This window comes from Mustela putorius, unplaced genomic scaffold (assembly GCF_011764305.1).
Source record: "Mustela putorius furo isolate JIRA1106 unplaced genomic scaffold, ASM1176430v1.1 tig00004033_pilon_pilon_pilon, whole genome shotgun sequence".
Classification (NCBI taxonomy): Eukaryota; Metazoa; Chordata; class Mammalia; order Carnivora; family Mustelidae; genus Mustela; species Mustela putorius.
In genome coordinates, this window is record NW_025422169.1 from 8,070,841 (window position 1) to 8,095,675 (window position 24,835).

At 45.5% G+C, this 24,835-nt stretch overlaps 1 protein-coding gene across 4 annotated transcripts in view; it reads left to right on the forward strand.

Moving 5' to 3' along the window:
* Positions 1–24,835, forward strand: part of LARP4B (La ribonucleoprotein 4B) — a 90,053-nt gene that overhangs the window by 6,602 nt on the left and 58,616 nt on the right. For 2 of the 4 annotated variants that reach the window (XM_045072366.1, XM_045072365.1), the window contains exons 2-3: positions 20,417–20,551; positions 21,137–21,196. In XM_045072366.1, coding sequence (XP_044928301.1) covers positions 20,471–20,551; positions 21,137–21,196 — 141 coding nt within the window. In that variant the 5' untranslated portion in view covers positions 20,417–20,470. Of the gene's footprint in view, positions 1–9,823; positions 11,306–20,416; positions 20,552–21,136; positions 21,197–24,835 lie in introns of those variants that run through there. The other 2 variants (XM_004757904.3, XM_004757905.3) reach the window with 2 other exon arrangements.

Below are 24,835 nucleotides of genomic sequence, written 5' to 3' on the forward strand. Positions count from 1 at the left end.
ACGGGGCCCTGGGGTGGAGGGCCCTGGTGTCTTTGCTTCCATGTGTCACGGGGGCAAAGGCCAAGCCCTGGCCTAAATGGAGAATAGCTCGCTTAGAAACTCATCCAGTTTTATTACACAGAATGTTTAAAGTGATGGTTTAAAAATATGCCTTAAATTTACTAGTGTTTAACGGTTGCAAAGTACGTTACATCAGCTTTTAAGGTGGGCTAATTGACAGATCCTTTTTTAGAAACATCGCTGAAAAATGAGAACATTCTGTTTTCAGATTTTAAAAAGCTTTGTTTTACTGTCAAAGCTCAAAATATAAGAACAAAAACAGTGATCGATTTGATACACATTTACAAGTCACCTTAATTTACAAGTTGATTGTAGCTCTCTGAACATGTGAAACGTGCCCTTTAAGTATTTTTTTTTTTTTTGAAAATACCGTGTCCTTTAAAACCTGTTCTTTAAAGACTGCTTTCTGAGTATTTCTCTTTGTTGATTACTTTATGTCTGTTCTATTCTTAAATCTTCCATCTGTGTAACTCCTGCCCCACCATGCAGAAGTGTATGCCCACGGAGGTGCGGTACGGTAATCCTTTGCTGCCTGGCTTTTCCCAGCTCTGCAGAGTCATAGGATAGCAGGCACTTTTGAAAGTAGACTTGAAGTCCCTATGGAAAGTTACCTTTTAGCAATCTAGGCGTTTAGAATGCAAAACCATTTTCTCCTTAGGAGGTAAAGACATTCAAATAATTGGTGGGACGCTGGTTGTCATTGAGTGCAGAAGTTTGGTGTGAAAACCTTTTTGGATGAAACTTTCCTTGGGATTATTGGAAGTTCCATGTTCCTTTTTGATTAATATCCATAACTCCACTGCTGCTTGTTTTCAGACTCTAATGCTATTTCCGGTTTCCCTTCAACAGGTCACTTGTGTACAGACCATTGTACAAATGAGTAACTAGTGAATCAGCAGTATTTTCTTCTGCACCTCTTAAACATGGGCGTGGGGCCAGCAGTGCAGACCGAAGGTCTGCATGACGGCGGGTCCGCACACTTCTTTCTGTGTGTTGTTCTGTTTCCATTTCTTCTGCTGAAATCATTACCTTTCAGGCCTCTGTGCCGGAGAATTGACCCCTAAGGGTGAATGGAATGAGGGAAGAAGAAGATACGTTTGCAGGCCGTTTGGGGGTTCAGTCGATGGAGCTCCTGTCTTCAGCTCAGGCCATCATCCTAGGATTGAGTCCTGCATCAGGCTCCCTGCGCAGCGGGGCCTGCTTCTCCCTCTCCCCTGTCTGCTGCTCCCCTGCACTCTCTCTCTCGTTGTGTCAAGTAAATGAATAACATTTTTTTTTAAAAAAGCAAGAACAACATGCATCTGCCATACACATCTGCAGGAGTGTCTGTGACCTGGTGAGGCTTCCCTCGGAGTGCGGCCTCTTCCTGCACAGAGTTCCTTGAGGGCCTCCTGACCCTGAGTTTTAGTAGGTTCAGTTAGGCACATGGACAGTCTTGGCACTTGTCCTTTGAAGTTCAGAATATGGAAAGTGTGCTTGTCACTGTGCAGGTTAACAGGTGCTCTGTTAACTCACTGTTTTTCTTGAAAATGCCAGATTATAGCTCAAGGTAAAGACCATAGGTCAGATGTTTTCCGAGGGTCATTATGTGGCCACAAATGCTATTACTGGGCGGTTTTATGAGCAGGGAAATTAAAGCTAGATCATTAACTTCCGGTTTACGTTGCCGCGCGTTGCTGTGGTAAGTTTGTCGGACACTTGGAAGCATCGTACTGGCCGAGTGTTTAGTAATGACATAGTACATTTGATCAGCCTTAATCCAGTTGCGTGGAGAATGTTGTTTCCATCAGCAGCATCGGTCACTGTGGAGTTACCAGACGGGGACGAGAGAGAGCTTCTGTTCTTCTGCCCTGTTCCTGCAGGGCTCTGAGTGCGTGCGGTAGCGCTTGGGACGGTCGCTGTCAGAGGCTGAGTGTTGGTCTGCTTTATTTTATTAACTGAGATTCGATAACTTATTTCTGAAATAACTGTCAGAAAAATAGTGTAACTCTGCAGTTCCTGTTCGAGGATTTTGGAGCTTTAACGACTCAAACTGAAGGCCCCAGAAGTGTAAAGTTAGTGCAGAGGCAGCCATTTAGCAGGCGGCAGAGTGCTGTGCCTGTGCTGTCCACTCTGAGCTCAGCCCTGCGTTGTGCTCTAATCACAGACCTCACGTAAGATGCTTCTTACTAGTGGGATTTTGAAAGGAAAAGTGAAACTGGTAAAAGCGTTCACTTTATGTATGCTACAGAATTTTAAGTTGGCATTTTATTATTTTTTTTAAAGCAGAATCTTAAAGCTGCTATTAAACTGTGTTTTTAAACACATTTTAAAGAAAAGTAAGGATATTGTTTATTATGTTAGATAATTTAACTTACTGGCTTTAATTACCTTTGGAAGGCGCTAATAGGTCTTCCAGTTTGTGTCCTATATTAAGACTGCGGTTTACATATTGTCTTTGAGAATTAGTTTGAGAAATTCCCAAGAATTTGGTGGTTTCCTTCCTAAACGGCACCTTGGTATCTCCGCTGCTGGTGCAGGGTTCTGTGTTCAGGCTTTGGTAGTGTCCGCACCTGTGTTCGTGCTCCCCCCCCCTTTCGGTAAAGAAGAGCTCGCACCTGAGAGAGGATCACTCCGGGTGACGCGGTACCGCCTCTCCGGGCCGAGTTTACTGGTTTACCGTCCTCCGCCGCTGTTCTCGCCCGCTCCCTGCCGTGTGCAATGACTTCAGATTTTAGCAGCCTGGAGTTTGCCTACACAATGTGAGAAATGAATGCAGATTGCCACAGTAGCCTGATACATTTGTGGCCTATGCCACACAGCCCAGCTGAGCTTCAGAAATGCTGGTTTTATTTAATCAAATTAATTAATTAATTTTTTAAAAGATTTTACTTATTTATTTGACAGACAGAGATCTCAAGCAGGCAGAGAGGCAGGCAGAGAGAGAGGAAGAGAAGCAGACTCGCTGCTGAGCAGAGAGCCGGATGTGGGGCTCTGTCCCAGGACCCTGGGATCATGACCTGAGCCCAAGGCAGAGGCTTTAACCCACTGAGCCACCCAGGTGCCCCAGAAATGCTGGTTTTAACCAGAACATTTTTTTTTTTTTTTTTTTTTTTTTAGATTTTTATTTATTTCTTTGACAGAGAGAGATCACAAGTAAGGCAGAGAGGCAGGCAGAGAGAGAGAGAGGAGGAAGCAGGCTCCCTGCTGAGCAGAGAGCCCGATGCGGGACTCGATCCCAGGACCCCGAGATCATGACCTGAGCCGAAGGCAGCGGCTTAACCCACTGAGCCACTCAGGCGCCCTAACCAGAACATTTTAATAGTACTTTTTATAGTGAGTGTCATTGGGGTCAGGGGCTCCCCAAATCCCAGGACGGAGGGAAGTTCATTTACCTTGCTGAACAGCCTCTCAGAATTATTGGAGCTGATGCGGACTCTGATAGTTTGCTTGGAACATCTGTGGTGTTGTTAAGTTCATCAGTTGAACTCCAATCCTGACTGAGTCGTGATCCAGTTATTTCTAAAATGGAGATGGTATTAGGCCTGGGATACATATCCTTTGGTATATCAGAATGAAAGATTATCTAAAGTGGTATGTATTTTTGAACTCATTAGCTGTGGAACTTAAATTCTTTTTTAAGAGTAGTGTCAGTTTTATAAGGAACACTTCATGCTAGGTGGTATTCGTTGCATTTCAGTATTCCCTTTTAGCATGGTCATGCTGGGAGGTGTGAAAGCAAGCTCAGGTTGTCACACCTGGCCTTTGAGCCCTGTGCTCAGGCTCCGGCTGCTACTTTGTGAGTCAGGGTGGTGCTTCGTGGCTCCTGGTGTCCGGCCTTTGCCTAGTAATTAGTTATGACTGCATTGGTGTTTAATCGTGCTGTATGCCGTACCTGCCCTCAACACGCCCACGGCAGGTCAGATGAGCGTGCCCAGTGTCGCTGCCCGGTTAGTGGGAGTCAGGGTGCTGGGTGCTCCTCGAGTCGCTGCTCTTGACCTCCTCCTCAGATGTCCAGCTTGCTGTCCGTAAGGTGGACTAGGGGGTCCTTGAACTTCCTAGTCTGTGTTTAACATTCAGGTATATGTCTGTTTTCCCTGGGGAAGGGCTCAGCTTTCAGCACATTTTCAAAAAGATATTTGACCTCCACCTTCAGTACAAGTCATAGTTTTAGTGTGTTTGCCACTTGGAAGTTCAAGGATTTGTTGTTATTTTTTTAGTTAAATGTGGTTTTTTTATTGTGAGCATCACCGTAGTTAACTCTTCTGCATGCTCAGATTCCAAGTACACACATATGCACACACACATACAGCATCTCGAGAGTATTTGAGATGAAATGAAAATGAACCCACAGTAATTTTGCCCCAACCTAAAAACACTGCCTTTTCCTACATTAACACATTTTTATAGTATGTAGCAACAGAGGCTTTTACTGGGCATCATCATTTTATTTATTTATTTTTTTTAAATTTTTACTTATTTATTTGACAGAGAGAAATCACAAGTAGATGGAGAGGCAGGCAGAGAGAGAGAGAGGGAAGCAGGCTCCCTGCTGAGCAGAGAGCCCGATGCGGGACTCGATCCCAGGACCCCGAGATCATGACCCGAGCCGAAGGCAGCGGCCTAACCCACTGAGCCACCCAGGCGTCCCTGGGCATCATCATTTTATTTTATTTTTTTTTTTAAATTTTTTTTAATTTTTTTTTTTTTTAAGATTTTATTTATTTATTGGACAGAGAGAGGGATCACAAGTAGACAGAGAGGCAGGCAGAGAGAGAGAGAAGGAAGCAGGCTCCCCGCTGAGCAGAGAGCCCGATGTGGGGCTCGATCCCAGCACCCTGGGATCATGACCCGAGCCGAAGGCAGAGGCTTAACCCACTGAGCCACCCAGGCGCCCCGGTATCATCATTTTAAATACCAAGAATTTCTTCTCATGTGTTTATTGCATGAAAAATGCAGTGACTAAACAAACACGTATCTGCTGAGGTTTTGTTCTGTTAGGTTCTGTGTCAGAAATACAGTGACCGAGAAGGTAGACTTTCCTGCCTTCCCAGCACTGAAGAGACCGTGTGCATTTGGCGTACACCGTCCCTGGGTGTGAAGGTCTCGCAGCCCAGGCAGTGGAGAAGATGGGCAGTCCCAAGTGCGGGCCTTTGGGGATGAAAACGACGGAGTGGAAGACCATCTCCTGCATCAGAAAAGTCATCTACAAAGAATTGGTGTGGGGTTGGAGATGCAAAAGAAGTTGGGGTGGTAATTTGGTTCAGAGATGATGGTTATCTGAGTAGTTTTTATCAGTAATAGAGATCGGGAGACAGATACGGGCTTATTTGAGAGGAAGTTCAGACTGTTTTGTAGATTTCTGGATTGGGCAGCTGGGTAGATGATCTCTTTCCTTGAGACGGAGGGATTGTCAGTTTTTGTTTATTTGTCTTAAATGAGAAGGGTGGTGGGAATGGATTTTTTTTTCTTTTTTTTTTTTTACAGATAACATTTTACAGATCATTTTTTTTTTAAGATTTTATTTATTTATTTGACAGAAATCACAGGCTGGTAGAGAGGCAGGCAGAGAGAAGCGGGGTGAGGGGGGAAGCAGGCTCCCTGCTGTGCAGAGAGCCCGATGTGAGATGTGAGGCTCGACCCCATAACCCTGAGATCATGACCCAAGCCCAAGGCAGAGGCCCGACCCATTGAACCACCCCAGGTACCCCAGGAATGGATTTTTTTTAAACAGCTGATTTTGAGGAGTCTGTAGGTCAAAAAAATGGTCTGCGGAGGGGCACCTGGGTGGCTCAGTAGGCTAAAGCCTCTGCCTTCGGCTCAGGTCGTGATCTCAGGGTCCTGGGATCGAGCCCCGCATCGGGCTTTCTGCTCAGCGGGGAGTCTGCTTCTCCCTCTCTCTCTGCCTGCCTCTGTGCCAACTTGTGCTCTCTGTCAAATAAATAAATAAAATCTTAAAATAAAAAATGATCTGCAGATATTTGCTTAGTTACACTGATGTTCGATCTGTGGTGTTCACTGAAGCCATGAACGCAGAGCCCAGGGAAGCACAGCTCACGCCGGTGAGCCCAGATGCGGCGCCTAGTGACCCGTGGGCCAGGCTGGCCGCGCCGGTGCCACCTGCACCCTGCTGCCCTCTTTCTCTGCCTGCCTGATACACTGTCGGCTTAGAAAAGCCAGTGAAGTGCGTTCCCAGACTTGTTCAGCGCAGTTAGACTCCTTAGTGCAGTTATAGGATTTAACTAATAGAAACTGATAAAAATAGTAGAAAAACATCCGTAGGAAAACTAATTTGAAAACTTGGGAGTGTCTCAGTAAAAACAAACCACTAAGAAAACTATTCACTTGGGTCTTAGATAAGACAGTTGTAAAAAATTGGAGAATAATTATTCCAGCAGGACGGTACTGTTCACACTTTGAAACTAAGCTGTACGTTAAAGAGACAAAGTGGAAGTCTTAGGTGATGCGTTACGGTTTATGTGAGAAGACAAGACGGCTTCGACCGACCGGCTCGCTCTAAGATGAGATCCCACGGGAAGGAGCCTGCACAAGTTGAAGTGGGTACGGACCGTGCCCGGGCTTTAGAGTGACCTGCTTCCGTTTCCAGTTGCTTCCGGCCATGCAGGGCAAGCCAGCGCTTCCCTGCACTCTGCGGAGGAGCAGCATCCGTGGCGGCGAAGGGAGCGGGAGGCCTGCCGGCCGCTGGGATGACCTGTGTCCCGTGGCGAGGAGAGGAAGGGCGTGCGGAGGCCTGGGGGAGCGTCTCCGCGGCAAGCGGGGAGTCCGTCCCGGGGAGCGGCGTCTCCGGAGAGGCTGCACCTTGCCGGGGAGGCCCCCAGCTTCTCCCTCCCATCCTGCCGGTCTCTGCGCTGGTCTCTGCTCCTCCGGCCTCCTCCCGCTCAGCTCCTCGGGTGCTTCGTGCTCCGAGGGAGCCCCGGGAGCGTGTTTGAGCGGTGAAGGAGGGAGAAGGGGAGCTCCGGGCGGAGCGTGGGGTCCAGACCGCGGATAGAGGACCAGTGCGCCTTCCGCGAGTACGTCCTTGTTTCTGTGAGCCATTGTTTTGGTAGGAGCGGTGTATTCCAGAGAGGGGCCCGAGTGTGAGTGAGAGCCGGACCGGAGAGAGCCTGAGCCTGAGGGAGGGGCGGAGGCCGAGGGAGAGGGAGAAGCAGACTCCGGACATGGGCTCCAGCCCAGGACCCTGCCGTGATGACCTGAGCCAAAGGCAGGCAATTCCTCGACTGAGCCACCCAGGTGCTCACTCTAGACCTTCCTTGACGTGGAAACCACTAAGGAAAAACTTGGTCATTTTCATGAAGGTTTTTCAGGTCGTCTTACGTATAGGCTGTCGTTGGGTCCCTAGCGTTGACTTACGAGGTCTGATTTTCAGGAGCTGTGTAGGAGTGCAGTTGTTACGGAGTAGTTCCCTCTCACCACAGTGCTAAGCAATACACATCTGTTAGGAGGCCGCGCTTTACTGTAGGTTTGAAATCAGGCATATTATATCACCACTTAGAAAGCTATTAAATGGCTTTTAATTTCTTTAAAGACTTGCTAGAGTGAGCCACCGCAGGACAGCAGGGGCAGGGGCAGGGAGAGGGAGAGAGCATCTTGAGACAGACTTCCCGTTGAGATCAGAGTCTGACGCGGCTCCGTTCCACGACCCAGAGATCCTGACCTGCACGGAGGGCAGGCGCGTGCCCCAGTGAGCCCCCGGGCACGGTAGTTGTCTCTGTCACTTCCATCTGTCGGACCGAACGGCTCTGGACTTCGAGCCCTGCTCACTCTTGGGAATGTTTTCACGACTGGCCGAGTTCCATGGTCCTTCGTTTGGAGAAGCACTGTTCTTCCTTAGTTTTGATTAATTGGCCGTTGATAGCGCAGATCAAAAGTACCTTTTCTGAAACTAAAGCTTTTTTTTTTTTTTTTTTTAGTTTAACATCTTTGCAAACTGCATGCCTGTTACAGGGTGAAGAAGTGGAAATAGTCTGTCAGTGTCAGGTGTACAGGTTTTTGTCGTGTTGGCTTTTCTTAAATTCAACTTTTTTAAGTAAACTATATATAGTTCCGGACTTCACACCGGTTTTCCACCTCTGGTTCTGATCTTTGGCCCCCTCCTGGGTCAGCGGCGTGCGGCTGTCCGGCAGCCCGGCTCAGGGCACTCTAAAGTCGTAGTTTGGGGACCGTAGATGGAAAGGATGATAAAATGTGATCGGCGTTCCTCGGGGGAATGAGGGCTGGACGAGAAGACCGAGGTGCATGGAGACTTTCCTTTGAAAAGCGTTGAAGCAAGGTCCTGTCCAGAGCCTTGTTTTTTTTTGAAGAGGGCTTCGGGGTCTCTTGAAAGACTTTTTGTGGTGTTGATTCTGACCTTTCCTTGGTGCGGCTGTACACTGATACTACATTAAGCCGTCAGCATTTTTTGTGTTCAGATGTAAAAGAGCGAAAGTGAAGATTCTTAGGGAGAGTGTGGATTATCTCGAGAAGATGATGCCATGTTCAAAATGAAGTTAACAAAACTGCGTCATCAAACAAGGGAGAGCCACATACAATGCAGTTCCCTGGGGTAAAAATAAATTCTGAAAGAGACTGAATGGGGCAGTTCTGCTCTTTCCATAAGGTGATAATACAGATGAAATGCCAGCAGTAGGCCTTCTTTTTCTGCCCTGGACACTAGACACACTTGGCTTGCAATCGGTGGTTGTGTGTGGCAGAGGTGGAGGTGCCCCTTGACCCGAAAGTGCCTGGGTGGCTATGATCCTGGGACTGAGGGGGCCTGAGTAAGGCCCGAGCGGTTCAGCGGGCTGTCCGTCTGGCCGGCCACTGGGGCAGCTCTGGCTGGCCCGGGCTTATGGTTCACAATAGGGGAAGTGGTTCCTAATGGGGAAATGATGATGGACGAATGGAGGTCAGAGTACATTCCAAACAGGCTGGATTCGGGGCAGTTGCCTTTTCAAGTATGGGGTTGAACTTTGTGGAAAATAGATCTTCCTGTATTTTACTCCTTTCATTTTAGATGGCACGGAGTAGACAGGCTGCAATCGTGTCCGTAAGGGCGCCGGTTTGGGCTGGCCTTGCGCTTGCTGGTCGTGTTCAGACAGGCGTGCGGACCACTTGAGCTCGTGCCCTATGTAGCTAGGCCTAATGGGGTCAGTGCTCCTTCCATCTGCTGCTTTTGGGTGAAAAGATGTGTATCTGTTTCGGGAGATGGTCTTCTCCTAGAGAAGAAGTGACTCATGGTCAGAGGAAAAGATAGAGTTGGAGGGCCGAAAGGCGCTGTATCTAAGGATATGATCACCTACCCCAGCTGTGTGCCCTCTCACAAAATAACCATCACAGTCACACGCAGGGTAAGAGATAGGACTTTTTAGTCTTCCTATTTGTTTCACTTGTTTCAAATAATATTTTATTTAGGCTTCCTTATGACCAAGTATTGGACTGGTAGTTTGAAATTTGTCAAAAATGCTTGTAACCAGAGGGTTAATGAGATGACCTAAACTCTCCCTTTGTTTTGTGCTATATTTTCATAAGAATTCCAGCTAAGACAATCTTTTGAAATAATTGACCTCTCCAGAGTGAGATAACGTGTCATGCATCATTTTTTTTTTTTTTTTCCTTTTGAGGTAGTGTGGAGAGAGGCAGAGAGAGAAGAAGAGAAAGAATCTTTTTGAAAAAGATTGTATTTATTCATTTGGCAGGCAGAGATCACAAGTAGGCAGAGAGAGAGGAGGAAGCAGGCTCCCCGCTGAGCAGAGAGCCCGATGCGGGGCTCGGTCCCAGGACCCTGTCCCAGGACGCTGAGATCATGACCTGATCGGAAGCCGAGTGCTGACACTTCACCCACTGACCCACCCAGGCGCCCCGCCACCAACCAGCTTATTCATAAAGCTGGAAGGGACCTTTCTGAGTGTGTGTGTGCAGTTTGTAGAGAAGTTCTAAAAACCTGTTAGTGGGATAATTTTTAAATGTAACTTCGGGGGTTTACTTCTCATGTGGGTACTTTTCCAGTCCTGTTGGCTAGAGAAATAAGTGTGTCTTGTGTCTGATTCTCTGCCCTCTCTAGGAGCAGAATCTGACCGAACTGTAAAAAATAAGTTCCCTTTTCCCACTGCCGGCTCTTTCAGTAGAAGCACAGGTGTACATGTGTGAAAGGAAATTAGAAAAATTAATCTGGAAGCTTACTGGCAGCATCTGTTCAGGACTGTTTCCCTACGGTTCCCTACAGTTTAAATGTGTAATTGAACAACCACTCCCTAAGGTTGGATTCCTTCCTTTCATTTGCTTGTCTTTGCTGCCAGCCACAGTTAGGGGAAGGAGCTCTGTGGGGAGAAGGGGCTGTCGTGGAGAGAGTGCGTCTGAGAAATCGCTCTCCTGGAGACAGCTGTCTGTTGCTCTGTGAGTGTTCCCACTCTTCAAGCCTACAGAGTCCGTTGAATATATGATCTTTGTAAGGTGCTGTGGAAGGTACACAGACTAACCTCTAAGACAGGATCATGCGATGCAGACAGCCGCTGAGCCGCGAGAGAAACCGGGTAGTGCGGCCTGCAGCGTTAGGGGATGCGCGAGGGACCCGGACTCCTGTGGCAGTATTTCATTTTCTTAACGCCTCCATTTAGAGGTGTGCAAATGGAGTTCCTAGAAGAAAGTTGCTCTTCTTAACAAATGTCCTTCCAGATCTGCAGACGCTGTGATTGTACTGGAATGATTTGATTTAGCTTCTTTGACCATTTCTGTTTTTCCCAAGGAGTTTTAGTTCTAGAGGTCTGGAGGTAAACTGTCTTTCTACAAAGTATGTCTAGAACTTTGAAAGTAACAGATTTCGGCTTTTCTAATGGATTCTCAAAGGGCATCATATAGTACTCTATTAAGGGCAGTCTCTAAAGTTTTCCACCACCTGTTTTCCATATTTGGATAAAACTATGTTTACTTACCTAGTTGAATATTCATTTACGGTTTTTGGAAAACAGTCCTAGCAGTTCCCGGGTGTTCTCAGAAGGCGAGTCTGTGCAGCAGCATCTTGTCCTGTCCCGCTGCTCTTCTCAGGCTCTGTCCCGGAACCCCTTGCTCCCAGCTGCAGACTGCTGGAGGTGGAAGGTGCCTTAGCTGACTTGACCTCTCCCTCATTTTGTGGTTGCAGGCACGGAAGCAGAGCGTGGAGACAGCACTGGAGCTAAGCCACCTGTGTACGGGTGTTACTGACAGAAGGACTCTCTCGGGGGTGAACTGTAGCATCCATTGGTGGGATACATACTCCTCCCGTACCCTGTATGTAAGGACATGAAACACCTGGGTTACTTAAAGAGGGTCGGGATAGTAGGGGAGAAGCCCAGATCTGGTCAGTGCCCCGAAGAACCGGGAAGGCTTTGCGTGCCTGGAGGAGGGAGAGAGGAATGGGAAGGAAGCTCTCCAAGAGGGAGGAGCGGCCCAGGCCAGAAGAGAGTGTGTGACGTGTTGAATGCTGGGTGAGGGGAGAGCCTGGAGGGCGTCCTGGGGACGCAGAGACTCTTGGCTTCAGAAGAATGTTTTTAGATCGAGAAAAGAGGTCTTATAGCTGGTCCCCATAGAGTAGAATCTCATCTCATATGAAATGTTTTACATTTCAAGGTCAACTGATAAAAAATTATCTGTATACTTGAAAACTTCCCAGGAAGGTGCAACAAATCATCTCAACGCGGCGTGTTTTTCTTTTGGCATTGAATCAGGTCGTCGTATAAAGAGATGAAATATTTGGCTTCTATTTAGGCACCATGTTGGTTTTTTTTTGTTTGTTTGTTTGTTTGTTTTTTAAAGATTTTATTTATTTATTTGACAGAGAGAGATTACAGGTAGGTAGAGAGGCTGGCAGAGAGAGAGAGAGAGAGAGAGAGAGAAGCAGGCTCCCCGCCGAGCAGAGAGCCCGATGTGGGTCTCGATCCCAGGACCCTGAGATCATGACCTGAGCCGAAGGCAGTGGCTTAACCCACTGAGCCACCCAGGCGCCCCTACCATGTTGGTTTTTTAAAAAGTGCTTGTTTTTAAATGCTTTCTTCAATCATCTGTGCACCGGTGCGCTATGGCCGGTCCCCCGAGAAGGGAGGAAGGAATGGAGACGGGCTGCCGAAGCTGCGGGGCTGGGTCGTGTCCCGGATGCCCACTGGCCTGGGTCGGCGGAGTGAGTGGCCTGCCCTGCTGAACTCCTGTGTGGGCATACAGAGTGGCAGAGCGGAAACTAGATGTGTGTCTGCGGATGAGCTCGCTGTGTGACCGTGACTGAGTCACCCCTGAACTCACTTTCCCAGTCCGCTAAGTGGGCAGGAGACCTTACGAAGAGAATGGAAGTCGATTCGGTGACCTGTAAAGCACTTCAAGGAATCATTGCATAACAGAGATCCAAATGCTAATTCTTTCCTTTTTGGATTTCTAATACGCAGACAAATCATCTGTGTTTACACACCACCTGTCTTGTAAGCAGGGGGAAAAATCATGTTTAAGAGAACGATATCTTTATTTTGATCGTTTTAGAAATTATCAAGTTCTTCAGCTATGGTTGTTTGAAGCATGCCAAGCACATGGATGAAAATAAGGATCTTGACCTCTAATGGTTTGAGTTATTTCCACTTTCTGGCTATTATGTTGCGATGAGTATTCATGTGCGATTTCTGGTGATGATATGCGCTTTCTGTCCTCGTGGGTGTGTATCTGGGTGTGGGATTGCTCAGTCATTCGATGAGCTTGTGTTCAGCATCTGCAGCCGTTTCCCAGAGGGGCCGTGCGGCCTCCCGTTCCCACCGGCAGCGTGCTGCGATTCCAGTTCTTTCCGTCCTTGCCAACACTTGTTGTTTGTCTTTTGATTATATCCATTCCAGTGAGTTTGAAGTGGCATTTCGTGTTTTGGTTTGCATTTTGCTAATGACTAATGATGTTGAGCATCTTTTCATGTGCTTATTGGCCATTTGTATGTCTTTGGGAAAATGTCAGTTCAGACTCTGTCTTTTACTTACTTGTCTCTTAGAATTGAGTTCTAGGAACACGCTCTTCCCTCTCTAGCTCCGTATATATACACATATCCTTTACGAAGTATGTAATTTGCAAATACTCTTTTCCATTCTCTGGGTTATCTTTTCACTTTGCTGGTGCTGTGCTTTGAAGTCCAAAAGTTTTTAATTTTGATGAATACCAGTGGATTTTTTTCTTCTGCTACCTGTGCTTTTGGTGTCCTCTCTAAGAAGACATTGCCTGACCCAGGCCATGAAGATTTACTCCTTTGTTTTATTCTGAGTGTTGCAGTTCTAGTGCTTACATTTAGGTGGTTTTTTTTTTTTTTTTAAAGTTTATTTTACTTTTTAGTAATCTCTGTACCCAACGTGGCGCTTGAACCCACAACCCTGCCATCAAGAGTTACATGCTCTACCCACTGAACCTCCTGAACCTCCCAGGTGCCCGTATTTAGGTGTTTGATCCATTTTGAATTAATTTTTATGTACAGAGTTGGACAGAGTCCGCCTTCGTTCTGCTGCATGTGGATCCCAGTTGTCCCAGCACCGTTTGTTGAGAAGAGCTTGCTTCCCCCATTCAAAGGTCTTGGCACCCATTTGAACATTAACTGACCGTAAACGTGAGGGTCTGTTTCTGGACTCTCAGCGCTGTCTGTTGATCTCTGTGTCTCTCCTTACGCCGGTACCACACGGTCTTAATTGCTGTAGTTTTGTAGTAGGTTCTGGAATTAGGAAGTGTGAGTCTTTTGGCTTTGTCCTTTGCAAGACTGTTTGGCTATTCTGGGTCCCTTGAATTTCCATAGGAATTTTAGGATCAGCTCATTAATTTCTGCAGAAAAGGCAGGGGGGATTTTGATAGGGATTGGGTTGACTCTTTAGATGTGGGGACTGTTGCCATCAGAATACTACGTCTCCCCATCTGTGAACATACGGTGTCTCCTCTCCATGAACACCAGGCATCTGCGCATCAGGACTAGTTTTGTCTTCTGTTGGTGGTTCTCAAACATTGTGGTCTTGGGACCTCTTTGCACTTTGAAACATTGCAGATCTTTAAGAATTTAGTCTGTAGGGCTTATCTTTGTATTAAAAATTAAGACTCAAATATAAAAAGATTTTTCTTTGACAATAATAACAAAGCCATTGCATGTAATATAAATAACAGTGGTTATGATAAAAGGTTATGTTTTTTGTTTTCAAAAAACAAAAAATAATTTGATGAGAAAGACATTGTTTTATATTTTTATAAATCTCTTCAATGTCTAATAGACTCTCAAGTCGCTTCTCTCTTTCTGCATTTGATATGTTATTTTGGTTGAAGAATGAGGAGGAAATCTGACCTTACACAAATACACAGTTTGAAAAGTGAGGAATCTTTATTTAATAGTCTTTTCATATAACCTTGGCCATTCTCTGTAACTGCCCCAGAACCCCACGGCAGTTTACGAGGAGAGAATGTGTGGCTTTTTGGCATTGTTGTGCCAATTCGTATGACCTGGGGGCCCTGGGAAGGTCTCTGGGTCCCCTGACAGGCCCACACCACCCTTTGTGACCCTCTGTCTTAGAGAACAGGACTGAGTTATGCATTTTCACAAGAAAAATGCTGTGACACCCATTTGGCAGTTTTATTAATCTGTATTGATAACCCACTGGGAAGGGAGTTGGATGCTTTTCCTGCTGGATCAGTGCTTACTCCTTTCTAGAGGAAAAGTGCGATGGGGCTCCGGGTTGTGTGCTTGCTTGGCACACATGCAGCCAGCAAGCCCGATGAGTTTTATGAAGTGTGTGTGGTTATGAAACAATAAGGTATTCAAAAAATTGAGACTACAGAAATGAAACAAAATAAAAAACTACCCCTTTTTTTTTAAACACCTAGTTCATATTATTTTTGCATTTTCCTTTTTTTTTTTTTTTAAGATTTTGCTTATTATTAGATTGAGAGAATGAGTGGGGGGAGCGACAGAGGTTAGAAGCGGACCGCCCGCTGTGCAGGGAGCCTGATGTGGGACTCTGTCCCAGGACGCTGGGATATGACCTGAGCCCAGTATATACACAGGATGGGGCTCAGTTGGACAAACGCTTAACCAGCTGAGCCCCATCCTAGTGAATATACTTGTAAATATTCACGGTTAGTTATGTGAATTTTAGAACATAGCTGTAATTATCCTGTCCGCAGTCTGATACCCTGCTTTTTTAACTTACTGTAACCTCTGAATATTTTAAATAGTTTCTGCTTTTCTATAATTATTTTTATTTTTTTTGTTTCTTGCTAAAGCTGCTATGAACATGGTTTGTGAAATAGTTATTTTTATATTATTTCATTAGCACAGATTTTTAAAAAAGATTTTATTTATTTATTTGACAGAGATTACAAGTAGACAGAGAGGCAGGCAGAGAGGGGCGGGGGGAAGCAGGCTCCCCACCTAGCAGACAGCCCAATGGAGGGCTTGATCCCTGGACCCTGGAATCCTGACCTGAGCCAAAGTCAGAGGCTTAACTCACTGAGCCACCCAGGCGCCCCGGCACAGATTTTAAATAACAGCAAGTATGTGAAGTTTTAGATGGATGTTGATACTATATTCTAGTCAAATCTTTCTTTTTACTTTTTATTGTGGGATTTTTATTTTTAAAGATATTTATTTGTCAAAGAGAGAGATCACAAGTCGGCAGAGAGGCAGGCAGAGAGAGAGGGTGAAGCAGGCTCCCCGCTGAACAGAGAGCCCGACGCGGGACTCGATCCCAGGACCCTGGGATCATGACCTGAGCCAAAGGCAGAGGCTTTAACCCACTGAGACCCCCAGGTGTCCCTATTGTGGGAATTTCTAAGCACAGAAGGAGAGAGGGAGGGAGCAGAGCAGCCTGAGTGTGCCCGTCTGTCTTCAACTGCCAGCCACGTGCTGCAGTCCTGTATTTTTGTTTCTTAAATTTACCAAAAAAATTATTAGTGTATTTTAAAGCAAATTCTGGGTATGTAATGTCATCTGTAGTCTTGCAGTTTATATGTTTCCCAGATAAGACCTTTAAACAGATGTAGCACCTGGTTTGTGCCCAGTGGAATCGATAATCATTCGATAATACCCTTTGTTTCCTAGGCAACAGTCAGTTTTTCCTGTCAAAAATGTCATTCTAAAGTTAATTTATTTCAATCCAGATACAGTTTTCACGTTACGTAAGGTTATTCTGGTTAAAGCTTTTGTATTTTGTGGCAATAAAAACATCCCTTCCATTTTTCCATGTCCTCCGTGTGCTGCGGAAACGAGGCCATCTGTCTTCTAGAATGGCCCGCATTTTGGATTTAGCTAATGGCCTTGTGTTGATGTGATTAAACATGTATTTTCCAGAATTTCCTTTGAATTGGGAGTCCGATCGAGAGGTCTGATTAACGACAGGTTCTTTTCTTGGGAAGAATGACTGATAAATGGTGCTCGCTGTTCCCATCAGGAAGGATGCACACCCGGTCGTTGCACTTTCCCGACAGGATGGGGAGTTGCGCTGGTGTCCCCTCTCATGCAGCCGTCGGGAAGTCCTCCATCAGCTCTGCCCCGGGCTTGAGCACACATCCGTGGTTATTGCTTTTTTCTTTCATTAGCTCTTGGAAACAGTTTGATTTTCCAATTTGGTCTCTCAGTGTTTATTAGTTGTGGCTCCTGTACGGAGAGCTGTTCGCCCTGACCAGCTGCGTGGCTGCGCTGCAGGCGTCACGCGGGAACGGCCGGCCGATGACTGCTGGCCTGGAGAAAGCTTCAGAGAGGTGACTTGGTATCCTGAGATCCTCCAGAGGTGACCGGCGTGGTGTGTGGATTTGGACACGTTTGTTACCCGCTCGTTCTTTCCAGGCTCTGTCCTTCTGTGGCCGTGAGAGCCCTGCCCTGCCCGTTGCTGCTGTGCCGAGACCGCAGGCACGCTCCCGGGCTTCCTTGCTGTCATAGTGAGTGCGGCCCAGGTTGGCGTGACAGAAGCAGCTCCGGCGCTCTTGGAGAGTGTCGACAAGCTGAGGAAAGCCTGAGGAGTTGTCACAGGTGGAAGAGACAACTGAATGCTGTGGGAGGTCCCAGGCGGGACCCCCGAGACCTTAATGAAGGTTTCATTATGAAGCAGACATCTCTGGTGCACGGGAGAAGGATTCTTTAGGAACCGATCCGAGACAACCAGCCTCTCCCAAGTGTTTAATAAGACTGATTAAACTTTTAGGTGTAGCTTTGACAGGTGAAATTAAACATGTCCAGCTAGCATAGAGACCACAGGACAGGAAGGAGGCCCTTTGATTTCATTTCTGCCTTTTTACTTCCAGAGATGAAATCAAACCAGGGAAGTAAGTCCTTTTGTTCAGCTCAGGAAGGCTTTGTGAAGGCTTCCTCTGAACACTATCAGGTTTTCAAATTCCTAGGTCTTATGCTGGCAAATGCTTTGTTTTGGTGATAACCCCTCCTCCCCCATTTCTCTTTAAAGCCTGGAGACCTACTCTTTGGCCATTCCTGGAAGCAGTAGTTTAAATGGTTTAAGTCTCAGGGCGGTTTGGGGCTCTTGAGTGAGTGATGAAAAGGTGGTTTTGTTATTTATTGAACTCTTGTCAGTGTTGCATCATCGTACTCTGTCTTTATTTTAGATTCAGACATTTGATAAAGTCTGATTTTAATGCTTTGTACCTTTTGTGCTGCTTAAACAAGGTGGAGATCAGTAAGGTCTTCCAGGTGCAGGACTTAGAAGAACAGTGCGTGTTAGATCAGTAATGAAGAGATCTTGTGGTGTGACGTCAGGAGTATTTGTTTGGGGACAGGAGGCCCGGGACAGACCAGGTCGGCCGTGTCTGTCGTGCTAGGACACTGCCCTGCTACCTTTTCAGCCTTTTGTCGTGGAACATTTTCAAGCATGTACTAGCAGACTGGATGGAATCGTGAGCCCCCATGTCCCTCTTCCACGGGGAGCAAATACGAACTCCCACCTCTCTGTCCACGTGTTATTGTGAGGAAGATTCCAGACATCACATTATTGACCTGTAAATATTTCAGTATGCAACGCTGTAAGGCCTGTTTTTTTTTTTTTTTTTTTTTTTTCTAAATTAAAGGTAACCATAGCATCATTCTCACGTCTTAGAAAATTTAGTAATTGTTTGATACCATCAAATATCGCATCGGTACTACTTCCCTGATTGTCATTTGTTTGAATTGAATAAAGCCACACAAACCAAGTAAAGCCATGGCTTGGCCAGTACGTGCATCTTGTGTCGGTTGGTGTTGAGGAAGCCAGGCTACTTGTCGGCGTATTCCGCACCCCTGGGATCTGCAGGGGCACCGTTGGAGGCGAGTTGGTCAGTAAGGAGCAGTAGGTAATTCATGAGCCCGTCCTGGGTGCGTGCGTACTGGTCGTGTGTTTGTTTTGCAAGACCACTTCCTGGCCTTGCTCTGGTTCTGTCAGGAGGCACAGAGTGTCTGACTGAAAAAATAGAGGTAGTAGTTGTAATAAAGGATTTTTACAGTTGAATTTCCCCCTTTTGGCTGTCTTACCTTGTTTTTAACGAAACATTTTTTTTCGTTGAGAATCTTACAAATCGAGGAGTTCATGGTGGTAAAGTGTTTACAACACCTTCTGGGTGCCAACACGTAGTTAGCATCCCGTGACTTCATTCTCTGGATGTGGTGTTTGGGGAGAGTCGTGTCCGTCCGTCCGTCTGTCCCTTCCTTTCTTTCTCTTTTTCTTTCTTTCGGTTTTATTGATTGGAGAGAGAGAGGGAGAGAAAGCGTACCAGTAGGGGAGGAGTGGAGGGAGAGGGAGAAGTAGTTGTCCAGCAGAGCAGGGAGCCCAGGATCGTGACAGGAGCCGAAGGCAGATGCTTCATCGAGTCACCCAGGCGCCCGTTGATGTTCGTTTCTGTGATAGTTTCACATGTTGCAAACTCTTACAGTTCAGCATCTGATACCCTGATTTTGGAGGACGTCGACCTCCATGAAACTGGTCTGTTTCAGGTGTTTCTTCGCTTCCTGCAGTTCATACTGCCAAACCTGTCAGCACAGGAGTGATTTTGTGCTTTCGTGCCTGATGGTAGCGTTGACTGTTGGAAGAGATTACCTCCGGTCTTCAGCTGGTTTCATCCACAAGAGTTTTGGGAATTTCTCATAAGCAGGTTATGGAGAGTAGGGAGCACCATCGTAAAACTAAGAACCTGCCTGGTTACCTTGCGAGACAGAAGTAGCGAGCTTTTACATCTCTGTATCTGGCCTGTGGCTGCTGTGTTTCAGGAGAGCCTGAGAGGAACCTGGATTAAAGCCAGTCCTAGTGGTGCCCTGTGGCAGCGCGGCGCTGCAGAAAGAGGGAAACACCGAGAGAGGTCAGCCCCGGGTGTCTGAGAGCCCTGGTTCTTAAGCTGATCGTACGAAATAATGAGTATTGTTGTCTTCAAGAGTTATTATTTAGGCTGTTTGGGAAAATCAGGTGAGATCTCTTGTTGGAAGTTCAGTCTCTAACTGTTGAGGCGAATCCGTGCTTTGGAAAGTCTGCTTTGCAGCAGTGGGGCTCCATCCCAGGACCCTGGGATCATGCCCGGAGCTGAAGGCAGATGCTTAACCACTGAGCCACCCAGATGCCCCAGTCCTGCTGTCTTGAGGTGGTTTTCGGTTTGTGTGGGTCAGGATTTTGAAGGGATTCCTTTTTAACTAATTATTGTTTATTTCTCTTTAAAACTCTCGTTCTGGAACAAAATAAATTAATGGGGCCAGTCAAAATGATACATGTGAATTTGAGATTCATCAAAGCACAAATTGGAGTCCTATTCATTTTATTATTTTCTGTTTTTAAGAAAATGGTTTTCTGAGTATGAGTGGGTTTGTATATGTTAACACGTGATTTCTAGTCTTAGTATATTCTTGGGTTGAATTATGGGCAGATTCCTTTTTTTTTTTTTTAAGATTTTATTTGTTTAAGACAGAGACAAAGAGAGAGAGCGAGCGAGAAAGAGAGAGAGAGAATGTGCGCACGAGCAGTGGGAGAGGGAGAAGCAGGCGCCCCTGCTGAGCAGGAAGCCTCATACGCTCAGTCCCAGGACCCTGAGATCACGACCTGAGTTGAAGGCAGATGTGTTATCTCTGGAGCCACCCAGGCGCCCTGTGGGTAGATTTTTTTAACTACCCAGACTGCAAAGGCGCCTGGGTGGCTCAGTCCGTTGGGTGGTTGGCTCTTGATTTCTCTTGGGCTCTTGATCTCAGGGTCATGAGTTCAAGCCCTGAGTTGGGCTCCGTGCTGGGCGTGAGCCCAAATTTAAAGCAAAGAGGTAAATAAGCCGCTTGGACTCCAGAGGGATAAACACATGCCCTGGAAAACCTGAGAATTTTAAGACTTCCTAGTAACTTAATTTCGAGCATCCATTGTATTCTGTACTTCAGGTTACTGATGTGTTGTCTTCTGTTGTTTCACAGCATTCTACGGTCGCCATTCAGCTTCTCCCAGTGCAGCCACAAAGCAAACAGCTCATGACTTCTGATCAGGACACTAAGGTCGTGGCTGAACCGCAGGGCCAGCGAGTCCAGGAAGGGAAAGACAGCGCTCATCTGGTGAGTGTGGGTCGAGGCCAGAATTGGCCTGGTGCCTCGCTCTCCTTTTCTCGTCACAGAGCCTGTGAATCAGAGGAGTGACTCTGGCCTGCCTTACAACCGAAGTATAGGTGTTACATTCTGAATAAGTTCATGGGGAGCTTAGTAGTAGAGGAAGCAGTAGTGGGTGAGGGAGAAAACATGTATCTCTAGACACTTAAAAGCTTTTGGAGTTGAAATCACCAAGAAAAATGCAGTGATTTATAAATACTGTAATAACATTACACCTGTTGTACTGGTAGGTATTTAAAGAATTAACTAGGACTGTAAAATAAATTTTGACGCTTTTAAGATTTTAACATATCAAGCAAAGCAGATTTTTAATTAATTTTCCCCATTGAAACTATAAGGAGTTTTGCTTACAGTGGTCAGTTAGAATTTGAATATATTTTAAGTTTCTAGGCTCCTTCATCTCTCTGAATATTATTGGTTAATCATGTAAAAATGTGTTTCTCTTAGGGGGTTTTGTTTTCGCTAAGCTACTGTGGTCTGAAAATACTGCTTTCCATTGTAATGATGGTGTGTTTGATGTTTTCAATTTTACAGATGAATGGTCCCATATCTCAGACCACTCCTCAGACAAGCTCCATCCCAGCTCTGAGTCAGGTAATTCACAGCTGAGGCTCACAAACAACTGTGTATGTAACAAAATTAGAACATGTTGATGTTTCCCAACAAAGGGGGGTCTGGTGGTGGGGGGGGTCCCATGTGGGTTGTTGTAAACGGCCAGTACTTTGTGTCCTCCTCTGACTTCTGTGTGTGCTGCATGTCTGGGTCTGCAGACGGGTGGGCCGCATGCTCGTTTAGTCTCGGGTACTCATCTCGGTGTTCTTAGTGATCCATTGGTAATCTGTGGGCTCTACATGATTAGAGCTACATTTTGAACGTCTTTGTTCTTTAAAGTACACAAGTCATAGTAAGCTTTTACTAAGAAAATCAGTTTCACATTTTGGCTGTGGTGAATGAAAGAATAAGCAAATGGAGATGCATTGGTGTTTAACTCTGTCTTTGCCTTCTGCGCATACGCGTATGTCAGGTGCATTTGGAGCCGCTCCAGATTCAGCTTGGCATCTTCTAAGTGATCTTATAAACCTGGCACAATTTAAAAAATAAAAACTTCTAAAGTAATCTTAGAAAACTTAGAGTAAATTTTGTCCAAATTGCAAGCAGTTCATATAGCAACTGAAGGAGGGATTGGATTGCTGATCCTTTTAATAAGGTAGAATTTTTTTTTTTAAGATTTTATTTATTTATTGGACAGAGATCACAAGTAGGCAGAGAGGCAGGCAGAGAGAGAGAGGAGGAAGCAGGCTCCCTGCTGAACAGAGAACCTGACTCGGGGCTGGATCCCAGGACCCTGGGATCATGACGTGAGCCGAAGGCAGAAGCTTTAACCCACTGAGCCACCCAGGCGCCCCCATTAAGGTAGAATTTTTAAAAATGAAAGATTCCCTCCAAACTATTATTATTTCATTGTTGCTATTATATGTGTACTTTTTTGTATATTGTATTTTACATTGATTTTTTTTAATGAATTTTATAATATTTTAAGTAGTTTAAGATCCCAATACAAGACCTTTAGTAATCTGAAAAGGAAATTATACAGAAATCATTAAAAAAAATCTTTTTAGGACCAATCTTCTTCCTCCCCATGGTTGATTTATGGTCCAACATAGTATTCAGATAATCTTTTTAAAACTTACTGCAAGGATAAAATTAATTTTGGATTTTTTTTTGCCTGTTTTATTAATTTATGCATAAATATTGAGACAAGATCTATCTAGAAAAGAATTGAAGCACTTGAGCCAGAATGTAGAATTTCACTTCTGTATAGAAATAATTTGCAACTAGTACTGCCTGTATCTGCTTTGTCACTTTTAAGAGCTAATGCCCTGTAAGAGACCCTTGACGGCAAGTTCTTGGTCCGGCCTCGACCTTTTCCATCCCTGTTGGTCCTTGGGCACATCCGTCTCTGATGAAGAGTTTTGTAAAACGTGGATGTACTATTTGCCCGTGTTAACAGGGTGTTGCATACTTAGGTTTTCATAGGGTCATTAAATAGTAGAGCTCAAGGTGCCCTGGGAGATATCTGGGCTTATACCAAAGCTTTATTTTCAACAAACTTGAGCATCTTTACAGAAAACGAAAGGATACCACATTTTTATGGAGTTGTAATCAGCATACATACATTTCCCCTCATCTTTTCCCACATGGCATGATTTTGTCTGTATCTCCTTGGCCTTGCCATTAAGGTATTTTCTTTATATTGTAGTGCTCTGGTTCTTTAGCCATTGGTTTGTGGGCATTTATATTGTTTTCTTTCTTTCCTGCTGTTGTAAACGTCATGGCTTTGAAGAGTTTTCTAGCTGGCATCGTCGCGGTGCGCCTGAGTATGGGCGTGGCTGTCGGTGTAGAGCTGCCTGTGTTTCGGTGGCTGGGTGGGAGAGTCTGGCAGGCTGATTGGGGAAGTGGTCTCTTGAAGGTTCAGCCTTCCTCCAGCTGGACATGGTGAGAGTAGAATTGCCGTACTGGTGCCCAAATAAATGTCTGAATAATTCAGGAGCAACTTTGCATTTATCCAGTGGTAATATCAATCCTATCTATTGTACAGCCCCCGCCCCCACCACTGAAACCTTACTGAATAGTAATTCTCCCAGCCAATCAGGGAGCATCAAAAAAAAAATGCTCTTTAGCTCATGAAGTTGAGACCCAGAGAGGCTTAAATAATTTCCCCAAGATTACTTATCTGTAGAGTGGCAGAACCATGATTTGAACCCAGGCAACCCCGCTTCAGAGTCCAAACTCAAGGTGAGATGCACCTCCTCTCTGGTGTCTGTTATTTCTTTTCTTTTCTTTCTTTCTTTTTTTTTTTTTTTTTAAGATTTTATGTATTTATTTGACAGAGAGAGATCACAAGCAGGCAGAGAGGCAGGCAGAGAGAGAGAGGGAAGCAGGCTCCCTGCTGAGCAGAGAGCCCGATGCGGGGCTCGATCCCAGGACCCCGAGATCATGACCTGAGCCGAAGGCAGCGGCTTAACCCACTGAGCCACCCAGGCGCCCCTGGTGTCTGTTATTTCATTTAAAAAAAGAAACAAGTAGAAAATAATACCTGAAAAAACCTATTTGACTGATCTCTGAGTGGATGGAATTAACTTGGGTTAAAGTTGTGAGGATTTTAGGTGGGGAATAGCATGACTTGTATTTTAGGAGGATGACTTTGGCTTCATTTGTTTTTATAGATAGTAGATTGTAGTGAGCAAAGCAGGCAACTAGGAAACTGTTAACGAACGGAGGTTAGAAGTGATGATGGTGGATCGGACTAGGAATGAACGGATTTCAGATATTCTGGAGGTGGGCTTAACCACATCAAGTGGTGAATTGGGTTGGCGTGAGGGGGGAGATAAATCGGGGGTAGTGGGACAGCTTGATGGATAGCGGTTTCTTTTATTACGAGATGGAAAAAATTGGAGCAAGGTTTGTGGAGGGGAAATCCAGCTGGTAGAAACTCAAGCAAGCAGTGGGGGGGCAGTGGGCGCAGTTGGACCCCAGTGGAGTGGTTGGAGTCTGATGGGTTTAAGTTTGAAATAAACAGATAGAGATTTTATTACTTGATAAATTTATTATATAGAAAAGGCCATCAAAACTATGTAAATATGGATTGGGGATATATAATTGAAAAGTAACTGAGTTACTACTTGGAATAAAATCAGCTCTAATCCCCCCCCCCCCCCCCCGTAATTTTTGCTTATCTTGACAGACGTTGATGGCCCGCAGTGGCATTCTTGGCTTTAACTTTTCTTTTCATTGATTCATCCTTTTCTAATAACCTGTATTGCTTTTATAATTTGATTAAAATTTATTTAAGAAGTTATGTTCTATATTATTTTTAAAACATGTTTCAAGTGGGGCACCTGGGTGGCTCAGCTGGTTAAGCATTGGCTTTCAGCTCAGCTCGTGATCCCAGGGTCCTGCGATGGAGCCCCTCATCGGGCTCCCTGCTGGGTGGGGAGCCTGCTTCGCCCTCTGCCATTTACTCTGCTTGTGCTTTCTGACTCTCTCTCTCTATCAAATAATAAAATAATTAAACAAATAATGTTTCAAATGTCTTAGTTTTCTCTCAGCAGTTTTAAGACCCAAAAGGGCAGGACCTGTGTAATGGACTTCATTGATACATGTTTGCAAGGCATACTTACCTAAATTGAAAAATCTCATTAATATCAGCACGTTATAATTGATAGTTTAGTT